The 23,802-nt window shown below is 41.6% G+C and overlaps 1 protein-coding gene across 3 annotated transcripts in view; it reads right to left on the reverse strand.

Annotated features, from left to right (window-relative positions):
- The window catches only part of KPNA6 (karyopherin subunit alpha 6), a 58,050-nt gene that overhangs the window by 6,901 nt on the left and 27,347 nt on the right, over nt 1-23,802 (reverse strand). For 2 of the 3 annotated variants that reach the window (XM_035019229.1, XM_035019231.1), the window contains exons 2-12: nt 10,487-10,620; nt 8,832-8,924; nt 8,322-8,421; nt 7,175-7,269; nt 5,534-5,665; nt 4,106-4,194; nt 3,098-3,197; nt 2,615-2,778; nt 2,392-2,470; nt 551-676; nt 93-220 (exon numbers count right to left, since the gene is read on the reverse strand). In XM_035019229.1, coding sequence (XP_034875120.1) covers nt 93-220; nt 551-676; nt 2,392-2,470; nt 2,615-2,778; nt 3,098-3,197; nt 4,106-4,194; nt 5,534-5,665; nt 7,175-7,269; nt 8,322-8,421; nt 8,832-8,924; nt 10,487-10,620 — 1,240 coding nt within the window. Of the gene's footprint in view, nt 1-92; nt 221-550; nt 677-2,391; nt 2,471-2,614; nt 2,779-3,097; nt 3,198-4,105; nt 4,195-5,533; nt 5,666-7,174; nt 7,270-8,321; nt 8,422-8,831; nt 8,925-10,486; nt 10,621-18,328; nt 18,419-23,802 lie in introns of those variants that run through there. The other variant, XM_035019230.1, reaches the window with a different exon arrangement.

The raw sequence follows: 23,802 nt of genomic DNA on the forward strand, positions 1-23,802 counted from the left end.
TCCCAGGAAAAGCAGTTTAGTGGTTACTGTAGACCATGAACCAAGAAGGAGAGTACACATATCACTCAAGACAATGAGAAACAAATGGATACCTGATCTGCTCAGGTGTTCCTCCTGATGTAGCATTGGTGATGGCCCAGGCTGCCTCTTTCCTTGTACGGAACTCTGCTTTCTGAAGGATTTCGATCAACACAGGGAAGATATTTGCATCTATGACAGCCTGAGAGAGGATTGGGGGGGGGGGGGGGGACACACAGCAAAAGTCACTTTAAGAAGATTAAGCTTACAAAAAGGCTTAACAAATCTAGCCTACAAAATCAGCTAAGATTCAGACATCTTCCTCTTCCTGGGGGTCCTTTGTTCTTCCCATAGACTAAGAGGATACAGAGGAACCAGGCTTCTTAAAAAGAATATTCAACAGCAAATACTGACCCCAATTTCTAAAGGGGAACAAATTATTTCTTCTAGAAGCAAATATCCCACAACCTCTCATGTTCCCTTGCCTTCCCACCTGCTCCTGCCCTGCCCCCTTCCCTCCTGCTTGTTTTACCTGTATTTGAGCCCTGTTGCCAGCAGTGATATTTGAAATGGTCCAGCAAGCTTCCTTTCGGATTGACTCCTTGGGGCTGCTCAGCAAGTGGAGCAGGCAAGGGAGGGCTGAACAGTTAAGAATGACCTAGAACACCAAAAGCACAGGCAACAAAAAAAAAACTAGGTAAACAGGACTTAATCAAAATTAAAAACTTCTGTGAATCGAAAGATACCATCGACAGACTGAACAGGCAAACCACAGAATGGGAGAAAATATATGCAAATCATATATCTGATAAGGATTAATATCCAGAATAAAGAACTCCTACAACTAACAAAAAAACTGAAGAACCCAATTTAAAAAATGCTGAAAGGGCTTAAACAGACATTTCTGCAAAGAAGAAATACAGATGGCAAGTGAGCATATGAAGAGATGCCAAACATCGCTAATCATTAGGGAAATGCAAATCAAAACTGCAATAAGGGGGCACTTGGCTGGCTCAGTTGGTGTAGCATCCAACTCTTGATCTCAGGGCTGTGAGTTCAAGCCCCACATTGGGTGTGGAGCCTACTTAAAAAACACAACAAAACAAAAAAACCACCAAACTTCAATAAGATACCATTTCACTTATTAGGATGGCTATTATCAAAAACCTCAGACAATACAAGTGTTGGTAAGGATGTGGAGAAATTGGAACCTAGTACATTGCTGGTGGGGATATAAATTGGTGCAGCCACTGTGCAAAACAGCAGGTGGTCCCTCAGAATCTTAAACATAAAATCAGCGTATGATCCTGTAACTCCACTTCTGGGTATGTACCTAAAAGAACTGAAAGCAGGGACTCAGACATTTGTACGCCACTGTTCAATGTAGCTTTATTCGTAATAGCCAAAAGGTGAAAACCCAAGTATGTATCAACAAGACAAATGGATAAACAAAATGTGATATATGCATACAACAGACTACTATTCAGCCATAAAAAGGAATGAAGGCATGCCACATGCTACGTATGAATGAACCTTGAAGACATTAGGCTAAGTGTAATGAGCGACACAGAAGGACAACTATATATAGTTCCACTTATATGAGAGACCTAGAGTAATCAACTCCTAAGAGAGAAAAAGTGTTATGATGGCTACCAGGGACTGAGGCCCAGGAAAGAGGAAACAGGGAGTTATTATTTAATGGGCACAGAGAAATCAGTTTAGGATGATGAAACCCTGTGGGGACGGGTGTTGATGACAATTAAATAACAATGTTAATGGGCTGAATGTCACTCAAGTGTACACTGAATGGTAAAAGCAGTACATGTTATATTATGAAAATTCACACATATATGCAACACACACACAATGATCTAGGAATTGAGTGTGGTTTGAATGAGATCACTCAACTCTTAGAAATTTGTCAAGAATCCCACAGAATTATGCCAACTTCTCAAGACCAAACGAATACTCTGATCTCTAGCATTTGAACAAAGGAACCCTTTTTACTGTGCCCTCACGGGAGGTGTTATTAACATGAGGAAGTGTCTGTAGGATTCTAAGGGTGTAGGAAGTAGAGGTAAGATTCTACAGCTTTGTGTCTCAAGGGGACCATGACTCAAAAACTTAAAAATTACCCTACAATGTCCCAGGTAGTCAGTCTATGACATTTAGTTTTCCTTCAGAAGCACCCAATGGACAATGATTTGCTTCCAACTTAGAAAAGAAATTAAGGCAATCAAGTTAATCATTCAGGAAGTGGCAAAGTTGGAATTTTTCACCCAAGCCCATGCTTTGTCTCCTGGACCATGTTGCCCCCCAACAAGACCCAAACCCTTGGTTAGGGCTTTTGTCCCTAAACAGCTCCCTCCTTACCTGGGTTTGGATGTCATCCCCGGTGACAATGTTACCCACTGCTCTCAGGGCAGGAGAGGCCACTTTGTAGTCATTGTGCCTACAGAGGGGGGAGACCTCATCAGCAGAGGGCCAGTAGCACTGTCACGGCTCCAGCCCTCTGCACAGAGCAGCAGACTGCTTACGGCAGCTCTTTAGTTGGCGCTTGGAGAACTTTAGGGAATCTTTCCAACCAGATACTCACATTAGAAGCTCTACCAATCTTCGGCAGACTCCAGAATCTATGACTGCCTGGATCTTTTCGTTGGGGCCATCGGACAGATAAGAAAGGGCCCAGCAAGCATCTGCCAGCAAGTCTGAGTCACTGCTGAAGAGTAGGCGAGACAGCACAGGTAAACAAGGGGAGACCTGTTGGAAGCAGAGTGATAGGGACTCATGAGGGGACAGGGCTAATCAGCTCTACCACTAACCCTAACATCGCTGTCTCCTCCCCTACAAGTAATTCTAAGCCCTAGAGATTTCTGCTACATTAAACCATCAGGACTACCTTTTTCACTTTGCCATCCAAAGCACACAAGATCACCTACTTCATTGACAATTGCCTCTTTCAGTTTTCCATGGACCGAGACCCTAAGGGGTCCCCCAAAGACCTGAAAACTCCTATATCAAAATGCCTGCATATGAAGGAAACTGCTTTCATTCAGAAACTGGTAAGAAGCTCTCTCACCTTTGCAAACTCTGGGGGTGGGTTCTTTCCTCGGCAGAGGTTTGACAGGGCCCAGACTGCATTCCTTGTCATTGTCAGTCGTGTGGACTTGGTAAGGAGTCTGAAGGAAACAGCAAAGCCAGACAGATCCTAAGCAATGATGCCCTTGGCATAGGGCTGTCACCTATGAACCCCAGGAGCAATCCAATCAGACCCCTAAGACTCTAGCAGCCTCGCCGTGTCTTTCTACCCATAGACCTAAGTTAACTGAGCTTGTCTGGGCCAGGAGACCGACCTACATCTTCACAGGATAAGGACCAGCTGTGGCTTGTTAAGACCATAGCTAGTAAGGACATACAAAGGGCTGAAATTTGAGTAAGCCTGCAAGCCTTTTAAGATAGGACATACTGTGCTCCTAACTCTGGCCACAAGATCTAAACAAGGAGTACTGTTCTCTTTGGAAATAAAAGCTGAAGGTCTAGTGTGAGATAAGCAATGATTTTCTGTGAAGGGCCCAAGAAAGAGTTATAGTGGTAGTCTTTGATATTGTGGTCTCCGAAGAAGTACAACTCCTCCATCTATTTTGATTTAGATGAAGCTCTATTTGAAGGGTATGGGAGGGAGGGATTGGCGAAGGATCCCCATACCCCTTCCTGGGGTCTTTAATCTGTCGTTTACGACATAGCTTTCCAATGTGCCTATGCATAAAATAGCAAATCAATGCATTCCATAGAAAGGGTTGGATTTTTCCAGATGGGCTAGTCTTGCCTCTCTCTTCTGACTCAACAATGAGGCAGGTATGACCAACATGAGAATCTATCGTGCCATGAAGTAAGGAAACAGAAGATCCTCCTTGGCACAGACACAATCTTCTTACTCTCAAAAGATACCTCTATCTTTTACTTTGGCAATCAACATACTTTTAGTATTTTTGCACTTACTCAACATCTTAAGGTAAGCTGCCCCGCAAAGATCTGCCACGTGGCTGCCTTACAGAGGCCCCAGGTGCACATGATCATAATTACTCACGTTAACAAAGGATTAAGGATGGAACAGTTCAAGACGTAATCTCGGCAAACGGAGCTGTCTCCAGCTATGTTTCCAAGTGCCCAGACTGCCTGAAAAGGAGATGACGGAACCGTCACTCAGACTCTAGTGGCTTCTGTCAATATTTTATACCAGAGTGAGTACCCACCAGTAACTTGGACAAAAACCGTATCAAGGTACCTTCCTTGCTGACCTCCTTATTGAGCATTTGCTCTGAGGGCCTTTCCTCTCGGAGTTCCTGATTTAGTAGGGGAAGACAGGCTGACATCTGTACTGCTGCCAAAGAAGCCAAACCAAGACCTCCCTATGCCCACTCCTCAGAAAAAGAGAAAGTGATTGGAAAGTTGCATTCTTGCAGCCTCATAGGATCTAGCCAGTATGTAGTAAGGGAGGAAAAGATCTAGGCACCACTTTCTTTTTTTTTTTTTTTTAAGATTTTATTTATTTGACAGCGAGAGACACAGTGAGAGAGGGAACACAAGCAGGGGAAGTGAGAGAGGGAGAAGCAGGCTTCCCGCTCCATCCCAGGACCCTGAGACCATGACCTGAGCTGAAGGCAGATGCTTAACGACTGAGCCACCCAGGTACCCCTAGGCACCACTTTCTACTTTCTATCCAATCAGTAAAAATCCAATGAAAGAAATGCAAGTTGTGTCTTAATCTCTATGATCTGTAGGTATTGAGAAATGCGTACTGTGGTATCTTCTTTCCAATACTACCTCTGATGCCAAATGTGTGGAGTTTTTTCTACATCAGCAATCAATTCTCCAACACCATTTGTGTGTCCAACAGTCTAATTCAAATTCTGACACTAACTCTTAAGAGTTAATACAGACCCTACAGGTTAAGGGCTCAGGCCCACAAGAATGCCCCCACTTTAGACACCAGCTACAATTACCAGGTGCCACCATACTTCTGACCAACTGGCTATAAATTCAAAAGTTCCCATAATCTCCTCCTCAGAGTCAATAATTCACTAGAATGATTCACAGAACTCAGGGAAACATTTTGCTTACATTAGTAGCTACTGTAATGGGTATCACTCAGGAAGAGCTAAATGAAAGAGATGCATAGGGCAAGGTATGGGGTGAGCAGTCGTGGTGGTACCGAACTTCCATGCCCTCTCTAGGGCACTGCATCAATGTGCTCACCAACCCAGAAGTTCTCTGGGGAGGTTGGGGTGGAGGGATGGGAAGAGTTGGGGGTTCTGATGACCACCATCCTCATCTTGAGGCTACCTAGGGGCCCCACCCAATCATCTCATTAGGTGTGTTCCATTATAAATAACAAAAGACACTCTTATCATGCAGGAAATGCCAAGGTTTTTTAGTAGTTTTTAGGCACAAAGATCAAATATATTTTTTATTATAGCACAGGGACCCCAAGAATTAAGCCAAATGTGAACATTACCTGTTCCTGTACATCCTCAAAGTCCGAGTTAAGCAGCTCTATAAAAATGGGGACTGCCCCTGCTTCAATGACAATCTTGGTCTGCTGAGAGGTTCCGGAGGCAATGTTCGTTAGAGCCCAGGCAGCCTCAAACTGAAAGTGAGATTAAGCCATGACTGAGAGATCATTCCAGACAGAGCAGCCGTGCCTACCAGCTGGCTGAGAGCAGTGAGCCACCTGCCCCTGACTAAAAAACTAAAACATAAGCCTTTTCCTCTTCCCCTTTATTTATTATCTTATATTTAAGTAGGCTCCACGCCCAGCATGGAGCCCAACGTGGGGCTTGAACTCATGACCCTGAGATCAAGACCTGAGCTGAGACTAAGAGTTGGAGCCTCAACTGACTGAGCCACCCAGGAACCTCCTCCTCTTCCCCTTTAAATGACAAAAAGCAGGGGCGCCTGGCTGGATTAGTCAGTGGAGCATGTAATTCTTGATCTCGGGGTTGTTGAGTTCAAGCCCCATGTTGGGTGTCGTGATTACTTACAAATAAAATCTTTATTAAAAAAAAACTGACAAAAAGCAGTGTGGACAGTGAGTAACACATGGGAAGATGGACCCAGGATTCAATGGTCCCAAGTGTAGTTCTGCAGTACCACAGCACCCAAGTCCTTTGGCAAGTCGCTTTATTTTCTGAGTTTCATGTTCTTCATTTCTGAAACCAGGATTAGAGTGATATGCATCTCTCAAAGTCCCTTTCAGCTGAGTTTCTGGCTAGGTTCTAATGGATGGACTCACTACCTATTTCTGAAGAGACACCTAAAGAGGTTAAATGATTTGCCTCAGGTCACACAGGTAATTAGAAGTGGACTAGAACCTTTGTATGTATTTTTATTTTTATTTTATTTTTTTATTTATTTGCGAGAGCGAGAATGAGAGACAGAGAGCATGAGAGGGAGGAGGGTCAGAGGGAGAAGCAGACTCCCCGCCGAGCAGGGAGCCCGATGTGGGACTCGATCCCGGGACTCCAGGATCATGACCTGAGCCGGAGGCAGTCGCCCAACCAACTGAGCCACCCAGGCGCCCCTGTATTTTTAGAGTAAATTCTACGACCAATGTGGGACTCAAACTCATGACCCCAAGATCAAGAGTTGCATGCTCTACTGACTGAGCCAGCCAGGCGTCCCTAGAACCTTCTTTGATTTATAACTGAATAATCAAACTGTCATATTAAGGTATCTTTCTTTCTTCTTTTTTTAAAGATTTATTTATTTCAGAGAGACTGAGCCAAAGCATGTGAGTGAGCACCAGGAATGAGGGAAGTGGGGAGATGGTGAGGGAGAGAGTCTTAAGCAGACTCCATGCTGAGCGCAGAGCCCAACCTGGGGCTTGACCTCACGACCCTGAGATCACCTGAGCTGAAGCCAAGAGTCAGATGCTTAACCGACTGCACCACCCAAATGCCCCTCTGGTATCTTGCCTTTGAGACTGTTTTAGGGAAGAAATTTTGGCTCTCTTATTTGAGACCAAGACCTCTGATGCATCTCTTAAATATTTCCTCATATCTTGTCTATTTCTTGAGAGATGTGTCTATAGAAACACCCCACAACAATTTCTTGGGAAAAGGGCTTTTATCTGGTACCCTTCTACACCAGGCCTCACCTGTAATGTACAATTCTCATTCCTCTTCAGAAACTCCACAAACCGATCCACCACTCCTGGAGTGTTGATAACTTCATCTATTGGAGGACTAGGCTCTGGAAGAGGGAGAAAGGAAGGAAAGAAAAAGTCAGGAGAGGTTTTGGCTGGTGTATTCACTGGGGTCAGTCCACGCATCCTTCCTAGGTAGTTCTGACTGTCCTTATTGATATTCTCAAACTCCTTTTTGGTGAAGTAGTTTTCACAATAATTGGTCATCTTTGAAATGTGTGATACAGTTGGGATGCTAAAGAGAAAACCAATCCCAAATTAAGTATATTCACCTTTGGCTTCCTGAAACTTAATTCCTGAAGTAAAGAATTAAGGAAGAGAAGAAAGCCCAAGAGATGGGGAACCCTCGTCTAAATATTTCCCTTCTAAAAAAAGCATTTGTTTTCTCGGGAGGACTGCTTCATATACTGAGACAAGAAGTATTTTCCTATCATACATCAAATTTTTATTGAGTACAAACTATGTGCCAGACACAGTTCTAGGTACTGAAGATACAACAATGAACAAAGTCAACAAGTCTCTGCCCTCATAGAGGAGAGACATTCTATCATGTTAGTCAGTGTAATGAGAAATAAAGGAGAGGTAGGGCAGGGTAAGAAGATTAAAAATGCTGAGTGGAGGGGACCTGCAATTTTATATAGGGCATCAGGGTAGGCTTGCTGAGAATCTAGAATATAATCAGAGAAGTGGGGAGCTGGAGCTGTCACACAGTTATCAGCGACCAGAGGATATCAGGCAGAGGGAAGAGCCAGTGCAAAGATAAGAATGTGCCTGGCTTGGGGCGCCTGGGTCCTCAGTCGTTAGGCGTCTGCCTTCGGCTCAGGTCATGATCCCAGGGTCCTGGGATCGAGCCCCGCATCGGGCTCCCTGCTTGGTGGGAAGCCTGCTTTCTCCCCCTCCTGCTCCCCCTGCTTGTGTTCCCTCTCTCGCTGTCAAATAAATAAAATCTTAAAAAAAAAAATGTGCCTGGCTTGTCCAAGGAATACCAAAGCAGTATGGTTAGAGCTGAATGAGTGAAGGAGAGTAGCAGGTAAGGTCAGTGAGAGGAAACAAGAGCTTAAATCATGTAGGGACTCCGTACGAGGACCAGGCTTTGTACCTTTGGAAAGCAGTTTCCGGAACTTCTGTGTGGTTGCTAATTGCAGGTCAGAATCATCAGAAAAGAGCATCTCCACCATCTCTCGTGTGATCACACTCTCCTAGAACGTAAGACAGATTTAAGACTTTGCAAACCAACACCAGAGCTAGATATGAGTACACACTCCTGCTTGGCATCCTGCTTTCTAAAGACTTGAGGGCAAGAGGATGGCGTAACAGCAGGCTCAGGAGAAGGTATTTGTTGTTTAATCCATGGCTGCTTTAAGTTGGGACATCTGGATGATTCCTAACCTCTGAGGCAAATGATGGCTTCCCTTAAATGTTTCCTCAGGTGTCTCCATCACAGATGTAACCCTATTGATTCCTTATGCTGACCAGTTACAAAACTGGGCCATGGAAGAAAGGACTTAGCATGGCTGTCGGCAAAGCCACTAGATGAGAACTGCCCAGTTTCTGTTCTATAGACACTGGTACTTCCCAGGTCTACCTGAAGCACATGCAAGGGCCTTACCCCAGTGGTAGAGCTCACATAGGAGTCCATGAGGAGACTGTCGAACATGGCGGCTTCTTCATTAATCAGCTCCACATTTCTCCGTTTAAAAAGCTGAAAGAGAAGAGAGTGGTTAAACTATTCACTGTAATAAAGAAAACCAAGAATGATCCAATGCCAAATTATGGCAGTAACTGTCAAGGATATGCTAGCATAGCTGAGATAATGCCAAGCTTAATATATTGACATGGAAAGAGATTCAACAGCTTTACTATGTTATACCTAATTGTTCACATTTTTTAAGAGAACATTTTTCTTTTTTTTTAAAAGTAAGCTCTATGCCCAATGTGGGGCTTGAATTCATGACCCTGAGATTAAGAGTCGCATGTTCTACTGACTAAGCCAGCTAGGTGCCCCTAAGAGAACATGTGAAGATTTCTGTGCCCTTTGTATAAAAGTCGATGGGTATAAAAGGCTTTGAAGGAAAGAAATAAGAGTAAAGCAAGAGGGTGGGCAAAAGCAGGTTAGGTGACTGCATCTAGACCTGGGCAAGGCACCAATGGTGGTGGTTTATGCCAGAATACAGATGATGAGGCATTAATAAAGTCTCAGTCAGGGGCGCCTGGGTGGCTCAGTTGGTTAAGCAACTGCCTTCGGCTCGGGTCATGATCCTGGAGTCCTGGGATCGAGTGCCGCATCGGGCTCCCTGCTCGGCAGGGAGTCTGCTTCTCCCTCTGACCCGCCCCCCTCTCATATGCTCTCTCTCTCTCATAAATAAATAAAATCTTTAAAAAAAAAAAATAAAGCACAGGGCGCCTGGGTGGCTCAGTTGGTTAAGCGACTGCCTTCGGCTCAGGTCATGATCCTGGAGTCCCGGGATCAAGTCCCGCATCAGGCTCCCTGCTCGGCAGGGAGTCTGCTTCTCCCTCTGATCCTCCCCCTCTCATGCTCTCTGTCTCCCATTCTCTCTCTCAGATAAATAAATAAAAAATCTTTTAAAAAAAAAATAAATAAATAAAAAATAAAGTCTCAGTCCTAGGGAGACTTACAAAGAATGGACTTAAGACAGAGAAGTAAGGCAGCCAGAATGGTGATGAACCTCTTAAGGAGCCAGGCCTAACACTGACTATGGGGGTGAAGAAGAGAGAAGACAACAAGGGGCTAAACTAGAATATTATACTGAAGACAATATATGAAAAATGATATATATATATTTCATATATGTGAAAATAGACAAAAATGATGTCTAAATTTTTTTTTTAAATTGAGAGAGAGCATGCGTGAGTGCAAGTTGGGGGGAGGGGCAGAGGGAGAGAGAGAATCTTAAGCAGGCAGGCTTCATGCCCATGTAGAGCCAGATTCGGGGCGGGGCGGGGGGGGGGCGGCCTCGATCTCACAACCCTTAAGTCATGACCTGAGCTGAAATCAAGAGTCAGATGCTTAACCAACTAAGCCACCCAGGCACCCCGTAAGTTGTTCTAATTATGGAAAAGGAGTAAGAGATTGGTTCTTTTTTCAAAGCTTCCAGCATCTTTACAATAAAGGAAACTAGATGTGTGGCCCACAGAGCTAAGCTATTTTTCTAAGGGGAAAGTGAGAATGTAAGGTGGAGACCAACCATGGTGGCTGGATTGTTTTCCTGAACAGTATGTTTGAGCACACTCAGGTTAACCTACTTGTTGCTCCCGTTTCTGCTTCCGGAGCTGAATGCCCTCCTCCTCTCTTCTTCGTCTCATTTCCTCAGGGTTTAGGGCATTGTTCTTATAGCTCTTCATTCGATAATTGTCTTTCCCGGGGCTCGCCATGGTCTCTAGAAAAAGAGAAGATAACAAATACAAAAGCTTTTAAGAGGACAGCATTTCTTTTTCACTGGGCTTCTGTCCCTACCCAGCCTCCCAATCTCCCCTACTCAGGGGACCAAAGCTCCTCAAGGAGGCCTGATAATCTCAATAATTTAGCACCTGACATCTCATCTTTAAAACAGGGACATGACTTCCTACTTCATAGAGTTGTAAGGATTAAATAGGTTAGTACCTGTGAAGTACTACTTAGAACAATGCTAGGCCATATGGTAAATGCTCACAAGTTATGATCACCTCTATGACAAGAGAGAAAACTTGACTTGCCCAATAAACTCAAATATATTTAACTGAGCTAGGTGAAATACATTACAGCATATCTAATTCAGTGGAATACCATGTTATCTTTAATAACCCATATGCCCACCATCTATTTTTCACATTAAAATTTAAACTTTATTCTGTACTATTTGATACATACAAAAAGATGAAACATAATGTTAGGTTACCAAGCAAAAAATACAATAAGCATCTGTAAAGCCACCACCAAATCTAAAAGTAGGCAAATCTAAAAACTAGAACATTATCAGTATGTCTGAATCTTGTGGGCCCTTACCCTGTCCCAGGCTCCTCCAGCCCCACTCCAACTCCAGCCAAAAGGAAACTGCTATCCTGAATTTCATTCATTTTGAGAACACATCTGTCCAGTAACTAAGTCTGAATAACCAGTTTGTCTGTCAGTCACTCTTTCAAGTAAAAATAGTGTCAACTTTTAAAAAATATTCAAGTATAGTTAACATATGTTATATTAGTTTCAGGTGTACAATATTGTGATTCAACAATTGTATACATCACTCGGTGCTCATCAAGATAAGTGTGCTCTTAATCCCTATCACTTCTTTTACCCATCCCCCTGCCCACCTGCACCATCATTTGTTCTCTAGAGTTCAGTCTATTTTTTGGTTTGTCTCTCTCTCTCTCTCTCTTTTAAGATTATTTATTTATTTGACAGAGAGAGAGAGACAGCGAGAGAGGGAACATAAGCAGGGGGAGCGGGACAGGGAGAAGCAGGCTTCCCACTGAGCAGGGAGCCCGACGTGGGGCTCGATCCCAGGACCCTGGGATCATGACCTGAGCCAAAGGCAGATGCCTAACAACTGAGCCACCCAGGCGCCCCTGTCTCTTTTTTTCTTAAAAAATGGTGTCTATTTATTTACTTATTTATTTTTAAAGATTTTGTTTATTTATTTGACAGAGACTGCAAGAGAGGGAACACAAGCAGGGGCAGTGGGAGAGGGAGAAGCAGGCTTCCCGCCAAGCAGGGAGCCCGATGCGGGGCTCGATCCCAGGACCCTGGGATCATGACCTGAGCTGAAGGCAGACGCTTAACGACTGAGCCACCCAGGCGCCCCCAAAATGGTGTCAATTTAAAAAATGTCTAATTTAGCTAGTAACTCAATTACCCACAGGTGATTTTCCTCCAGACACATTTTCAAAGGTTGGGTTTGTACTGTTTCATCAAGGACATTCTTAAGTGAAACTAGCAAATTTTTTTTCCAACAGTGAGGGAGTTGGTGGCAAATACATGGACTACTAGTACAGTTTGGTACCACCGTCTTGATTTGTGCTAAGGTACCAGAAATTTCACCCATCATTGCTTTTGAACTACTTCTGCAATACAAACATCAAAATAGTAGAAATTGGCAAATAACATTTTTAAATTTTTTCTAGCTATATTGAGATATAACTGATCTATATCATTTAAGTTTACAGTACACAAAGTGATGATCTATGCATCATACTGCAAGATGATTACCACATAAGGTTAGCTGACACATCCATCATCTCAATTACTGTTTTGTGTGTGTGTGTGGTGAAAACATTTAAGATCTATTCTCTTAGCAACTTTAAAGTATATACTACAGTGCTGTTAACTATAGTCACCATGATCAGATCCCCAGAACTTACTTTACAACTGAAGTTTGTACTTGTTGACCACCTTCATTCATTTCCCCCACCCCAGATTGGCAACCACCCATCTACAGTTTCTTTGAGTTTTGTCTTTTCAGATTCTACACATACATGGATTTATATTTGTCTTTCTCTTTTTTACTTATTATTTCACTTAGCATAATGACCGCAAAATTCATCCATACTGTCACAAATAGCAGAATTCCTGGGGCGCCTGGGTGGCTCAGTCGTTAAGCGTCTGCCTTCAGCTCAGGTCATGATCCCGGGGTCCTGGGATCGAGCCCCACATCGGGCTCCCTGCTCCGCGGGAAGCCTGCTTCTCCCTCTCCCACTCCCCCTGCTTGTGTTCCCTCTCTCGCTGTCTCTCTAATAAATAAACAAAATCTTAAAAAAACCACAAAAAACAAATATCAGAATTCCTTTCTTTTTATAGCTGAATAATAGTCTATTGTTTATATATACATCATGTTTTCCCTATCCATTCATCTGTTGATGGGGCACTTGGGTTGTTTTCATGTCTTGGCTCTTGTAAATATTGCTGCAATGACACGAGGGTACACATATCTCTTTGACATAGTGATTTCATTTCACAGAAATGGTACTGATAGGTTATATGGCAGTTATATTTTTAAGTTTTTGAGGTAGCTCCATACCCTCTTCCATAGTGGCTTTACTTATTTACATTATTTAAAAAAAAAATTTAAAGTAAACTCTGTACCCAGTTTAGGGCTTGAACTCACGACCCTGAGATCAAGAGTTGCATACTCTGCTGACTGAGCCAGCCAGGAACCCCTACCTACTTACATTCTTACCAGCCGAGTACAAATCTTCCCTTTTCTCCAAATTCTTGCCAACACTTGTTATCTCTTGGGGTTTTTAGAGTTTTTATTTATTTATTCAGTTAAGTAACCTCTACATCCAAGGTGAGGCTAAGATCAAAAGTTGCACATTCTTCCAACTGAGCCAGCCAGGCATACCTTACCTCTTGTGTTTTTTTTTTAAGATTTTATTCATTTGACAGAGACACCGCGAGAGAGGGAACACAAGCAGAGGGAGTAGGAGAGGGAGAAGCAGGCTTCCCACCGAGCAGGGAGCCCGATGCAGGGCTCGATCCCAGGACCCCGGGATCATGACCCGAGCCAAAGGCAGACGCCCAACGACTGAGCCACCCAGGCGCCCCTCCTCTTGTGTTTTTGATAATAGCCATTCCAACAGGTGTGAGGTAGTACCTCACTGTGATTTTGATTTGCATTTCCTTGATGACTGGTGATGTTAAGCACTTTTTTCATGTACCTATTGGCCACTCATATGTCTGGCTCTGGAGAAAATGTCTATTCAGGTCCTTTGCCCTTTTTTTTTTTTTTTTAGATTTTTATTTATTTATTTGACAGAGAGACACAGCAAGAGCAGGAACACAAGCAGGGGGAGTGGGAGAGAGAGAAGCAGGCTCCCCACGGAGCAGGGAGCCCGATGCGGGGCTCAATCCCAGGACCCCGGGACCATGACCCGAGCCAAAGGCAGACGCTCAATGACTGAGCCACCCAGGCGCCCCCTTTTGCCCATTTTTAATTGGAATATTTGGGGTCTGTTGTTGAGTTGTATGAACTTCTTATATATTTTGGATATTAACTCCTTATCAGAGACATGGTTGGCAAATATTTTCTCCCATTCTATAGGTTGCCTTTTCATTTTGTTGACTGTTTCTTTTGCTGTATAGCAGCTTTTAAGTTTAGTTCAAGCTTTCTTAGTTTGATGTAGTCCCACTTGTTTATTTTTGCTTTTGTTGCTTAGGTTTTTGGTGTCATAGCCAAAAAAATCATTGCCAAGACCAAGGTCTTTTTTCCCAATGTTGTCTTCTAGGAGTTTTATAGCTTCAGTTTTTACCAATTAAGTCTTTGATCCATTTTGAGTTGGCAAATAACATCTTAGTTTTCACTTCCCAGGCCCTCTGAAATACTCTGCAGATCGCACTTTGAGAACTCTAAGGAATGAATTGCTGGGTTGTAGGCAGGTAAATGTTAAACTTGACCAACTAGCACCATGTTGCCTTCCACTGTGATACCAATTTACACTATTTTAGCAATACACAACAGGTTCCCATTGATATATATCTTATTACTTGGAATTTTCACTTTTGCCAATCCCTACTGTGTATGAGGTATTTCACTGATAATGATTTGCACATCCCAGATTACTAATGAGGTTAGATTTTATATTTATTAGCCATGTTTACCCTTCTCTGAAAAATCTATTTGTGTATTTTTAACATTTTTCTATTGAATTATTTGCCCTTTTCTTATCAATCTGTAGCTCTTTAGATATTCTAGTTGTTAATCACTTGTGGGTTATTTGTGTTGCAAGTATCTTCTAGCACTTTGAAGCTTTTCAGTTTTTTCAATTTTTACTTTATGGAGTTCTTTAACAAGTTCTTAATATATATAATATATATATAGTAGTTAAATATATATATACAAATACATATATTATATATATAACATAGTTAAAATTTTTTTTATACTTAGCTTTTTCTATGTGTCTTGTTTAATAAACCCTTTCATGCTCCCCAAATCAGAAAGATAGCTTCTTATGTCTTCTAGAGGTTTTAAAACTTGCCTTTTACATGCAAGTGTTTCATCTACCTGAAACTTAACTGTATGAGATAGGGATTCAATTTCATTTTTTTCCATGTGGATAAATAATTGTCTTGGCACGGTTTACTGAACACTTTCCTTTCTCACTATGCCACTCCTGTCATCAAACAAATCTCCCTTTCTGACCAAGTCTAGTTTTAGTTTTTTTTAATTTTTGAAAAATTTTAAAAGATTTTATTTGACACACAGAGAGAATGCACAAGTAGGCAGAGCAGTAGACAGAGGGAGAAGGAGAAGCATGCTCCCAGCTGAGCAAAGAGCCTGACATGGGGCTCTATCCCAGGACCCCAGGATCATGGCCTGAGCTGAAGGCAGACGCTTAATCAACTGAGCCACCCAGGTGCCCCCCCAAGTCTAGTTTTAGAATCTCTTGATCAATTTCTTTCTTGCCCCAACATCATATTTTCTTAAAAAGGAGAAAAAAAAAAAAAGATTTTATTTGTGGGGTGCTTGGGTGGCTCAGTCGATTAAGCATCTGACTCTTGGTTTTGGCTCAGGTCATAGTCTCAGGGTCATGGGATCAAGCCCCCTGCTGGGCTCTGCTTGAGATTCTTTCTCTACCTCTCCCTCTGCCCCTCCCCCACGCTCGCTCGCTCTCTCACACACACACACTTTCTCTAACATAAATCTTTTAAAAAAAATTTTAGGGTGATGGGCATTAAGGAAGGCATGTGATGTAATGAGCACTTGGTGTTATGTGCAACTGATGAATTACTGAACTCTACATCTGAGACTAATGATGTACTGTATGTTGACTAATTGAATTTAAATTAAAAAAAGATTTTATTTATTTGAGAGAGAGAGAACATAAGCAGGGGGAGCAGCAGAGGAAGAGGGAGCAGCAGGCTCCCTGTTTAACAGGGAGCTTGATGTGGGGCTTAATCCCAGGACCCTGGGATCATGAGCCAAAGGCAGTCAACTGAGCCACCCAGGCGCCCTGGCATACATCTTTGATCAGTTTAAAAAAGACCGCTGTATTCCTAGTTTTCTACACGTTTTTAATCATGACTAAGTGTTGATTATTATCCAATCCTTTTTCTGCATCTACTGAGATGATATGTGGTTTTTCTCCTTAAAAGGCATAATGAATGAATTAAACTATAGATTTTCTAATATAAAAGTATCCATGAGGGGCTCCCCATGGGTAGGCTCCCTGCTCAGCAAGGAGTCTACTTCTCCCTCTCCCTCTCCTCTCCATACATGCACTCTTGCACGCTCTCAAAAAAAATTTTTTTTAAGTAGAACAGAGAAAAATCATACAGTAGAGAGGATTAAAAAAGGAAAAACTTGGATATTTCAAAAGACTAAAAGAAGTCAAATCTGGTAAGATTTTTAAAAGAACAGAAGAGAGGGGCGCCTGGATGGCTCAGTCGTTAAGCATCTGCCTTCAGCTCATGTCATGATGCCAGGGTCCTGGGATCGAGCCCCACATCAGGCTCCCTGCTCAGCGGAAAGCCTGCTTCTCCCTCTCCCACTCCCCCTGCTTGTGTTCCCTCTCTCGCTGTCTGTCAAATAAATAAATAAATAAAATCTTAAAAATAAATAAATAAAAGAACAAAAGAGGACACAAATACTAGAAATAAAAAAAGAACTACAAGTAACTAGGAAATTAAAAAGAACATTAACAACTTTATGCTAACACCTCTGAAAAGACAAATTCCTAGAATAACGTTAAGTTAACACAATTGACTCAAATAGGATGTTTCACTAGCTTTATAATCATGAAATACATTGAATCAACAGTAAAGACTAGTTAACAAAGAAAATGCCAGGCCGGGGTGCCTGGGTGGCTCAGTCGGTTAAACGTCTGTCTGCCTTCGGCTCAGGTCATGATCCCAGGGTCCTGGGATCAAGTTCTGCGTTGGGGTTCTTGTTCAGCGGGGAGCCTGCGTCTCCCTCTGCGTGCCGCTCCCCTAGCTTGTGCTCACTCTCTCCCTCTAATGATAAATAAAATCTTAAAAAAAAGGAAAGAAAGAAAATGCCAGGCCTAAGTGGTTTCACAGAGTTCTGCCAAATTTTCAATAAATTATTTATTTACTCTTATACATTCAGAAAACAGGAAAATAAGGGGTATTTCTTTTTTTTTTTTAAGGTTTATTTATTTGAGAGCGTGAGTGGGGGGAGGGGCAAATTCCCCGCTGAGTGCCAAGCCAGACTTGGGGCTCAATCCCAAGACCTATGAGATCATGACCTGAGCAGAAACCAAGAGCTGACGCTTAACCGTGCCCCGAGGAGCATTTCTTTTGATAACAACACCAAAGAATAATAATATGAGAAGGTCCTATACTTTTCTTAGGTCATTTGTGAACAAGGATACAAAAATTCTAAATATTAAAACATAACCTGCGATGTATAAAAAAACTAATTCATCTTGACCAAGTGCAGCTTATCACAGGATTTCATGGGTAATTTCATTTATATTTTTTAAAAAGACTTTGAGAGAGAGAGAGAGAGAGAGAGAGAGAGAGAGAAGCCAATTCCCCGCCAAGAAGGAAGCCCAATGGGGGGGCTCTATCCCAGGAGTCCCTCCTGTCTACTTTTTTCTAACTCATGTACCTAAGTCATTCATGTTTAGACTTTTTATTTTGGTTATTATCTTCCTAAGGCTTTTAAATTTCCTTCAAATTAATATTTTAATTGTAATTCACTTCTGAATACCTAATTTCCATCAGTTTTATTTGGATCATGAGTGTTCTTTTAAATTAGTAATATTTGGGGACTTACTTCTTCTGTTATTTACTTCTAATATAATTACACTGTAGTTAGAGTCTCAGAGATTCTTTTAAATTTACAGATCTTCCTTGACTTATATGATTGAGCTATGTCCTCATAAACCCACTGTTAAGCTGATGCTACTGTAAGTCAAAAATGCATTTAATACACCTAACCTACGGAATATCATAACTTAGCCTAGCCTACCTTAAATGTGCTCAGAACACTCATATTAGCCTACAGTTGGGCAAAATCATCCAACACAAAGGTATTTTATAGTAACATATTCACTATCTCATGTAACTTATTGAATACTATATGGAAAGTGGAAAAAAAAGAATGGCCATATAGGCACAGAATGGTTGTAAGTGTATCAGTTGTTTACCTTTGTGATCACATGGTTGGCTGGGGGCTGGGCCTCACTGCTGCTGGCCAGCATTAAGAGAGAGTAGTGTACCACGTATCATATCACCAGCCTGGAAAAAGACCTAAATTCAAGATTCAAAGTCATGGGGGCGCCTGGGTGGCTCAGTTGTTGGGCATCTGCTTTCAGCTCAGGTCATGGTCTCAGGGTTCTGGGATCGAGCCCGGCATCGGGTTCCCTGCTCGGTGGGAAGCCTGCTTCTTCCTCTCCCACTCCCCCTGCTAGTGTTCCCTCTCTCGTTGTGTCTCTCTCTGTCAAATAAACAAAATCTTAAAAAAAAAAAAAAAATTTATTTGTTTGACAGAGACACAGCAAGAGAGGGAACACAAGCAGGGGCAGAAGGAGAAGCAGGCTTCCCGCTGAGCAGGGAGCCCGATGCGGGGCTCGATCCCAGGACCCTGGGATCATGACCTGAGCCGAAGGCAGACGCCCAATGATTGAGCCACCCAGGCGCCCCTGCTTTATATATTCTGAGACAATTTTATTAGAGGTACATACATTTAGAACAGTCCTGTCCTTCCTGGTGTATTTAGTAATTTTTTTTTAAATTGTAAACAGCCTAATTATTCCTTAACAATGCTTTTTGTCTACTCTGTTAGACATTAACATAGCTATCTATCACTTCCATTCCAGTCATGGTGGAATAACAGGGATTGATTTACCTTCCTGCTGTAAACTTTCAGATATTGGACATGAGGCAGTGAAAACCTGTGATCCCCAAGAGTGTGAGCCCTACTTATCTCCTTGACTTTCTGCCAGGAAACATGTTCTAGACCACTGAGCAGGAAGAGGGTTACCAAATAGCACAGGAATCTTATTAGTTGGGGAAAGAGACTGGACGGTTTAAAGAGACTGAGACAGCTGGAAATTGTGAGGCAGAGTTCCAGAGAAGAGTGAGATACACAGAAAAAAACTGAGGAAATCTATTTGGGGTTCCCATAAATCCATGCTGAAGACTAAGGGCAGGAAGGCACTTGATGAATCAGAATGGAGATTCCTCACTGATCACTCAGGGCATTTAGTGAAGACCCTAAAAGGGCTATGCTTTAATAGTGAGATTAAACTATCCCTACAAAAGACTACTAACAAAGTTTAAAAACAAGACTTAAACTGATCAACTGAGCAGAATGTAACAACTGCCTATAAAGCTCTACATCCTTTAAAAAAACAAAAACAAAAAATTCCATCAAAAATCCAATTAAAAACTTAGATGTGCCAAAAAGCAGGAAAATATGACCTACAGTCAGAAGAAAATCAATAGACCCCAAAATGATGCTGCAGTGCAAATGTTATCAAATGGCCTAATATACCTGTAGCTGGATTCACAGGAGGAAAAGTGGGGTGGAGGAGGAAGGGAGACAGAAAAAAACTTATGAAGAAAGAAAGACTGAAAAATTTCCAAATTTGATTCCATATACCCAAGAAACCATGATAAACCTTAATTATGATAAAAACAAAGAAAATCAGGGGCAGCTGGGTGGCGCAGTCAGTTCAGCGACCGACTCTTGGCTTCAGCTCAGGTGGTGATCTCAGGCTCGTGAGATTGAGTCCTGTATGGGGCTCCGTGCTCAACATGGAGTCGGCTTGGATTCTCTCCCCATCTCCCTCTGCCCACCCCCCGCCCCTTGCACACACATGCGCGCACACTCTCTCAAATAAATAAATAAATCTTTAAAAAACAAAGAAAATCACACTAAGGCACATCATAGCAAAATTCCTGAAAACCAGTGATAAAGAAAATCTGAAAAACAGCTAGAATGACTCATTACACATAGAAGACCAAAGATAAGAATGACGTGACTTCTTGCCGGAAACTATAGAAGTCAGAAGATAATGAAGTACCATCCTGAATTTACTGAAGGAAACCTGTCAAACTAGAATTCTATACTCAATGAAAATACTTTCAAAAATGAAAGTGAAATAGAAAACAAAAGCTGAGACTTTGTCTCTAGCAGACATGCACTGAAGAAATACTACAGTTCTAAAACAAAACAAAAACTACAGTATTTGAAGTAGAAGGAAAACGATATCAGATGGTAACTCAGATCCTCACAAAAGGAAGGATACTAGAAATGGTAAACATATAGGTACATATAAAATAACTTTTTCCCATTTAAAACATTTCTTTAAGCCAATAATGGAGATAAAATGGAATTATAAAAGAAAAAAACACAAATGGGCCAAGAACACATGACAAATAGAAAAACTGATTTCCAGGGTGCCTGGGTGCCTCAGATGGTTGAGCGTCTGCCTTCGGCTCAGGTCGTGATCCCGGGATCCTGGGATCAAGGCCGCGTCGGGCTCCTGGCTCAGCGGGGAGCCTGCTTCTCCTCCCTCTCCTTCTGCCTCTCTCCCCTGGCTCATGCTCTCTCTCTCTGTATCTCTGTGTCTCAAATGAATAAATAAAATCTTAAGAAAAAAAAGAAAAAAAAGAAAAACTGATTTCCAGAGTTACAATATTATAATATTCAAATTTCCAGTTTTTAATTAAAAAAAAAAAATCACAAGGCATATGAAGAAAAAGGGGAAGTATGGCCCATTCGAAAGGACAAAATAAATGGACAGAAACTATCTCTGAGGGGGCTCCTGGGTGGCTCAGTCGTTAAGCGTCTGCCTTCGGCTCAGGTCATGATCCCTGGGTCCTGGGATTGAGCTCTGCATCGGGCTCCCTGCTCGGCGGGAGGCCTGCTTCTCCCTCTCCCAGTCCCCCTGCTTGTGTTCCCTCTCTCGCTGTGTCTCTCTCTGCCAAATAAAAATATAAAATCTTTAAAAAAAAAGAAAGAAAGAAACTATCCCTGATAAAACCCAGATACTTGACATACTAGGCAAAGACTTTCAAACAATGTTTAAATACACTCAAAGAGCTAAATATAAATAAACAAACAAACTAAAGGAAATCAGGAAAACAATGCATGAACAAAATGAGTATCAACAAACTGAAAAAGGACCAAACAGAAGAAGAAAAACAGAAGTTCTGGAGTTGAGGGGTGCCTGGCTGGCTCAGTTGGGAGGAGCATGCGACTCTTGATCTTGGGGTTGTGAATTTCAGCCCCACGTTGGAGGTAGAGATTACTTAAATAAATAAATAGATAAACTTAAAAAAAAAGTTCTGGAGTTGAAAAGTACAATAACTGAAATGAAAAATCCACTAGAGGGGTTCAATGGCAGATGTGAGCAGATGATAGAAGTAGCAAACTTCAAGACAGGAACACTGAAATTATGAAATCTGAGGAGCAGAAAGGACGAAAAATGAAAAGTAACACAGCCTAGAAGACCCATCAGATTCCAACAATCATTATGGGAGTCAAAGAAATAGAAAAAGGGACAGAAAGAATTTAAGAAATAATGGCAGAAAACCTCCCAAATTCAATGTAAGTCATGCATCTACACATAAAGATGTTCACTGAATCCCAAGGAGGATAAACTCCATATCTAGACACACAATCAAACTGCTGAGAGCCAAAGACACAAAGAGAATCTTGAAAACAGTGAGGGAGAAGCGACTCATCACATAACAAGCCAATTTCTCATTAGAAACCATGAAGGCCAGAAGGTACTGGGATGACAAATTTAAAGACCCAAGAGAAAAAAAAACCTGTCAAACGAATTCTATATCTGACAGAATTATGCTTCAAAAACAAGGGAGAAGGGGCGCTTGGGTGGCTCAGTTGGTTGGGCATCTATCTTCAGCTCAGGTCATGATCCCAGTCCTGGGATTGAGTCCCGCATCGGGCTCCTTGCTCAGCGGGAAGCCTGCTTCTCCCTCTGCCTGCTGCTCCCCCTGCTTGTGCTCTCTTTCGCTCTCTGACAAATAAATAAATAAAATCTTTTTAAAAAATTAAATAAAAAAAACAAGGGAGAAATTAAGACATTTCTGATAAACAAAAGCTGAGGAAGTCTGTTACCACTAGACCTGCTAAACAAGAAATACTAAAGGGTGACCTTCAAACTGAAAACGAAAGGAAATGAAAGGACACTCCACAGTAACTTGAAGCCAGTAAAGGTAACTATATGGGTAAATACAAAAATCAGTATGATTATATTTTTGGTTTGTAACTCCACGTTTTACTTCCTAGATGATTTAAAGGACAAACATATAAAATAATTATAAATCTGTTACCAGGCATGCAACGTGTAAAGATGTAATTTGTGACGGCAACAACATAAAGGGAACTGGAACTGTATAGAAAAAGACTTTTTTAAGTTAAGTTGGTACCAATTCAACCTAGATTGCTATGAATTTAGAATGTTAAATGTAATCCCTATGGTAACCACAATACCTAAAAATACATACACAAAATAGAAATTAAAAATATACACAAAAGGAAATGAGAAGGGAATCAAAACAATTCACTACCAAAAATCAACTTAACTCAAAAGGCAGTAATGGAGGAAGAGAGGGACAAAAAATGTGTAAGACAAAGGAAACAATGAGTAAAATGCCAGAAATCCTTCCTTATCAGTAATATATTATATGTAAATGGACTAAGCTCTCCAACCACTATACAGTCTGCAAAGACTTACTGCATATCCAAAGACACGGACAAGTTTGAAGTAAATGGATGGAAAAAGGTATTTCATCTATTTGGTAACCAAAAAAGAGCTGGGATAGCTACACTAATATCAGACAAAAACTTCACGTCAAAAATTGTTACAAGAGATAAAGAAAGACATTATATACTGATAAAAGGGTCAATTCATCAAGAAGATATGGCAATTATAAAACATAAATGCACCAGGGTGCATGGGCAGCTCAGTTGGCTAAGAGGCTGACTCTTGGTTTTGGCTCAGGTCATGGTATCAAGCTCAGCACAGCATCTGCTTCAGATTCTCTCTCTCCCTCTTCCTCTGCCCCTCCCCTGGCTTGTGCGTGCTCTCTCTTTCAAATAAATCAATCTTTAAAAAAAAAAAATGAACACTTAATAGAAGATTAATAAGGAAACAGAGGACTTCAACAACATTATGAATCAGCTAGACCTAAAAAGATCTATAGAACACTCAACAGAATATATCTTCTCAGGTATACATGGAACATTTCTCCAGGATAGACCTTGTAGGCCACAAAGAGTCTCAATGAATTCTAAAAGACTGAAATCAGACAAAGTATCTTCTATGACCATATGGAATGAAGCCAGAAATTCACAAATATGTGGAAACTAACAACATACTCTTGGATGATAAAGTTGGAGGACTTACACTTCCTGATTTTATAACTTACTACAAAGCTACAATAATCAGAATAGCGTGGTACTGGCATAGGGTGTTTACAGATCAATAGAATAAATTTCAGAGTGTAAAAAAAAAATTCACACCTCTATGGTCAGCCAAATAATTTTAATAAGGGTATCAAGTTCATTCAATGGAGTATGAATAGTCTCTTCAAAAAATAGTGCAGGGACAACTAGATTTCCAGATACGAAGGAACTGTTTTGGAC

The sequence above is a fragment of the Mirounga leonina genome, unplaced genomic scaffold, assembly GCF_011800145.1.
Source record: "Mirounga leonina isolate KUSES-001 unplaced genomic scaffold, KU_Mleo_1.0 Mir_173, whole genome shotgun sequence".
Taxonomy (NCBI): domain Eukaryota; kingdom Metazoa; phylum Chordata; class Mammalia; order Carnivora; family Phocidae; genus Mirounga; species Mirounga leonina.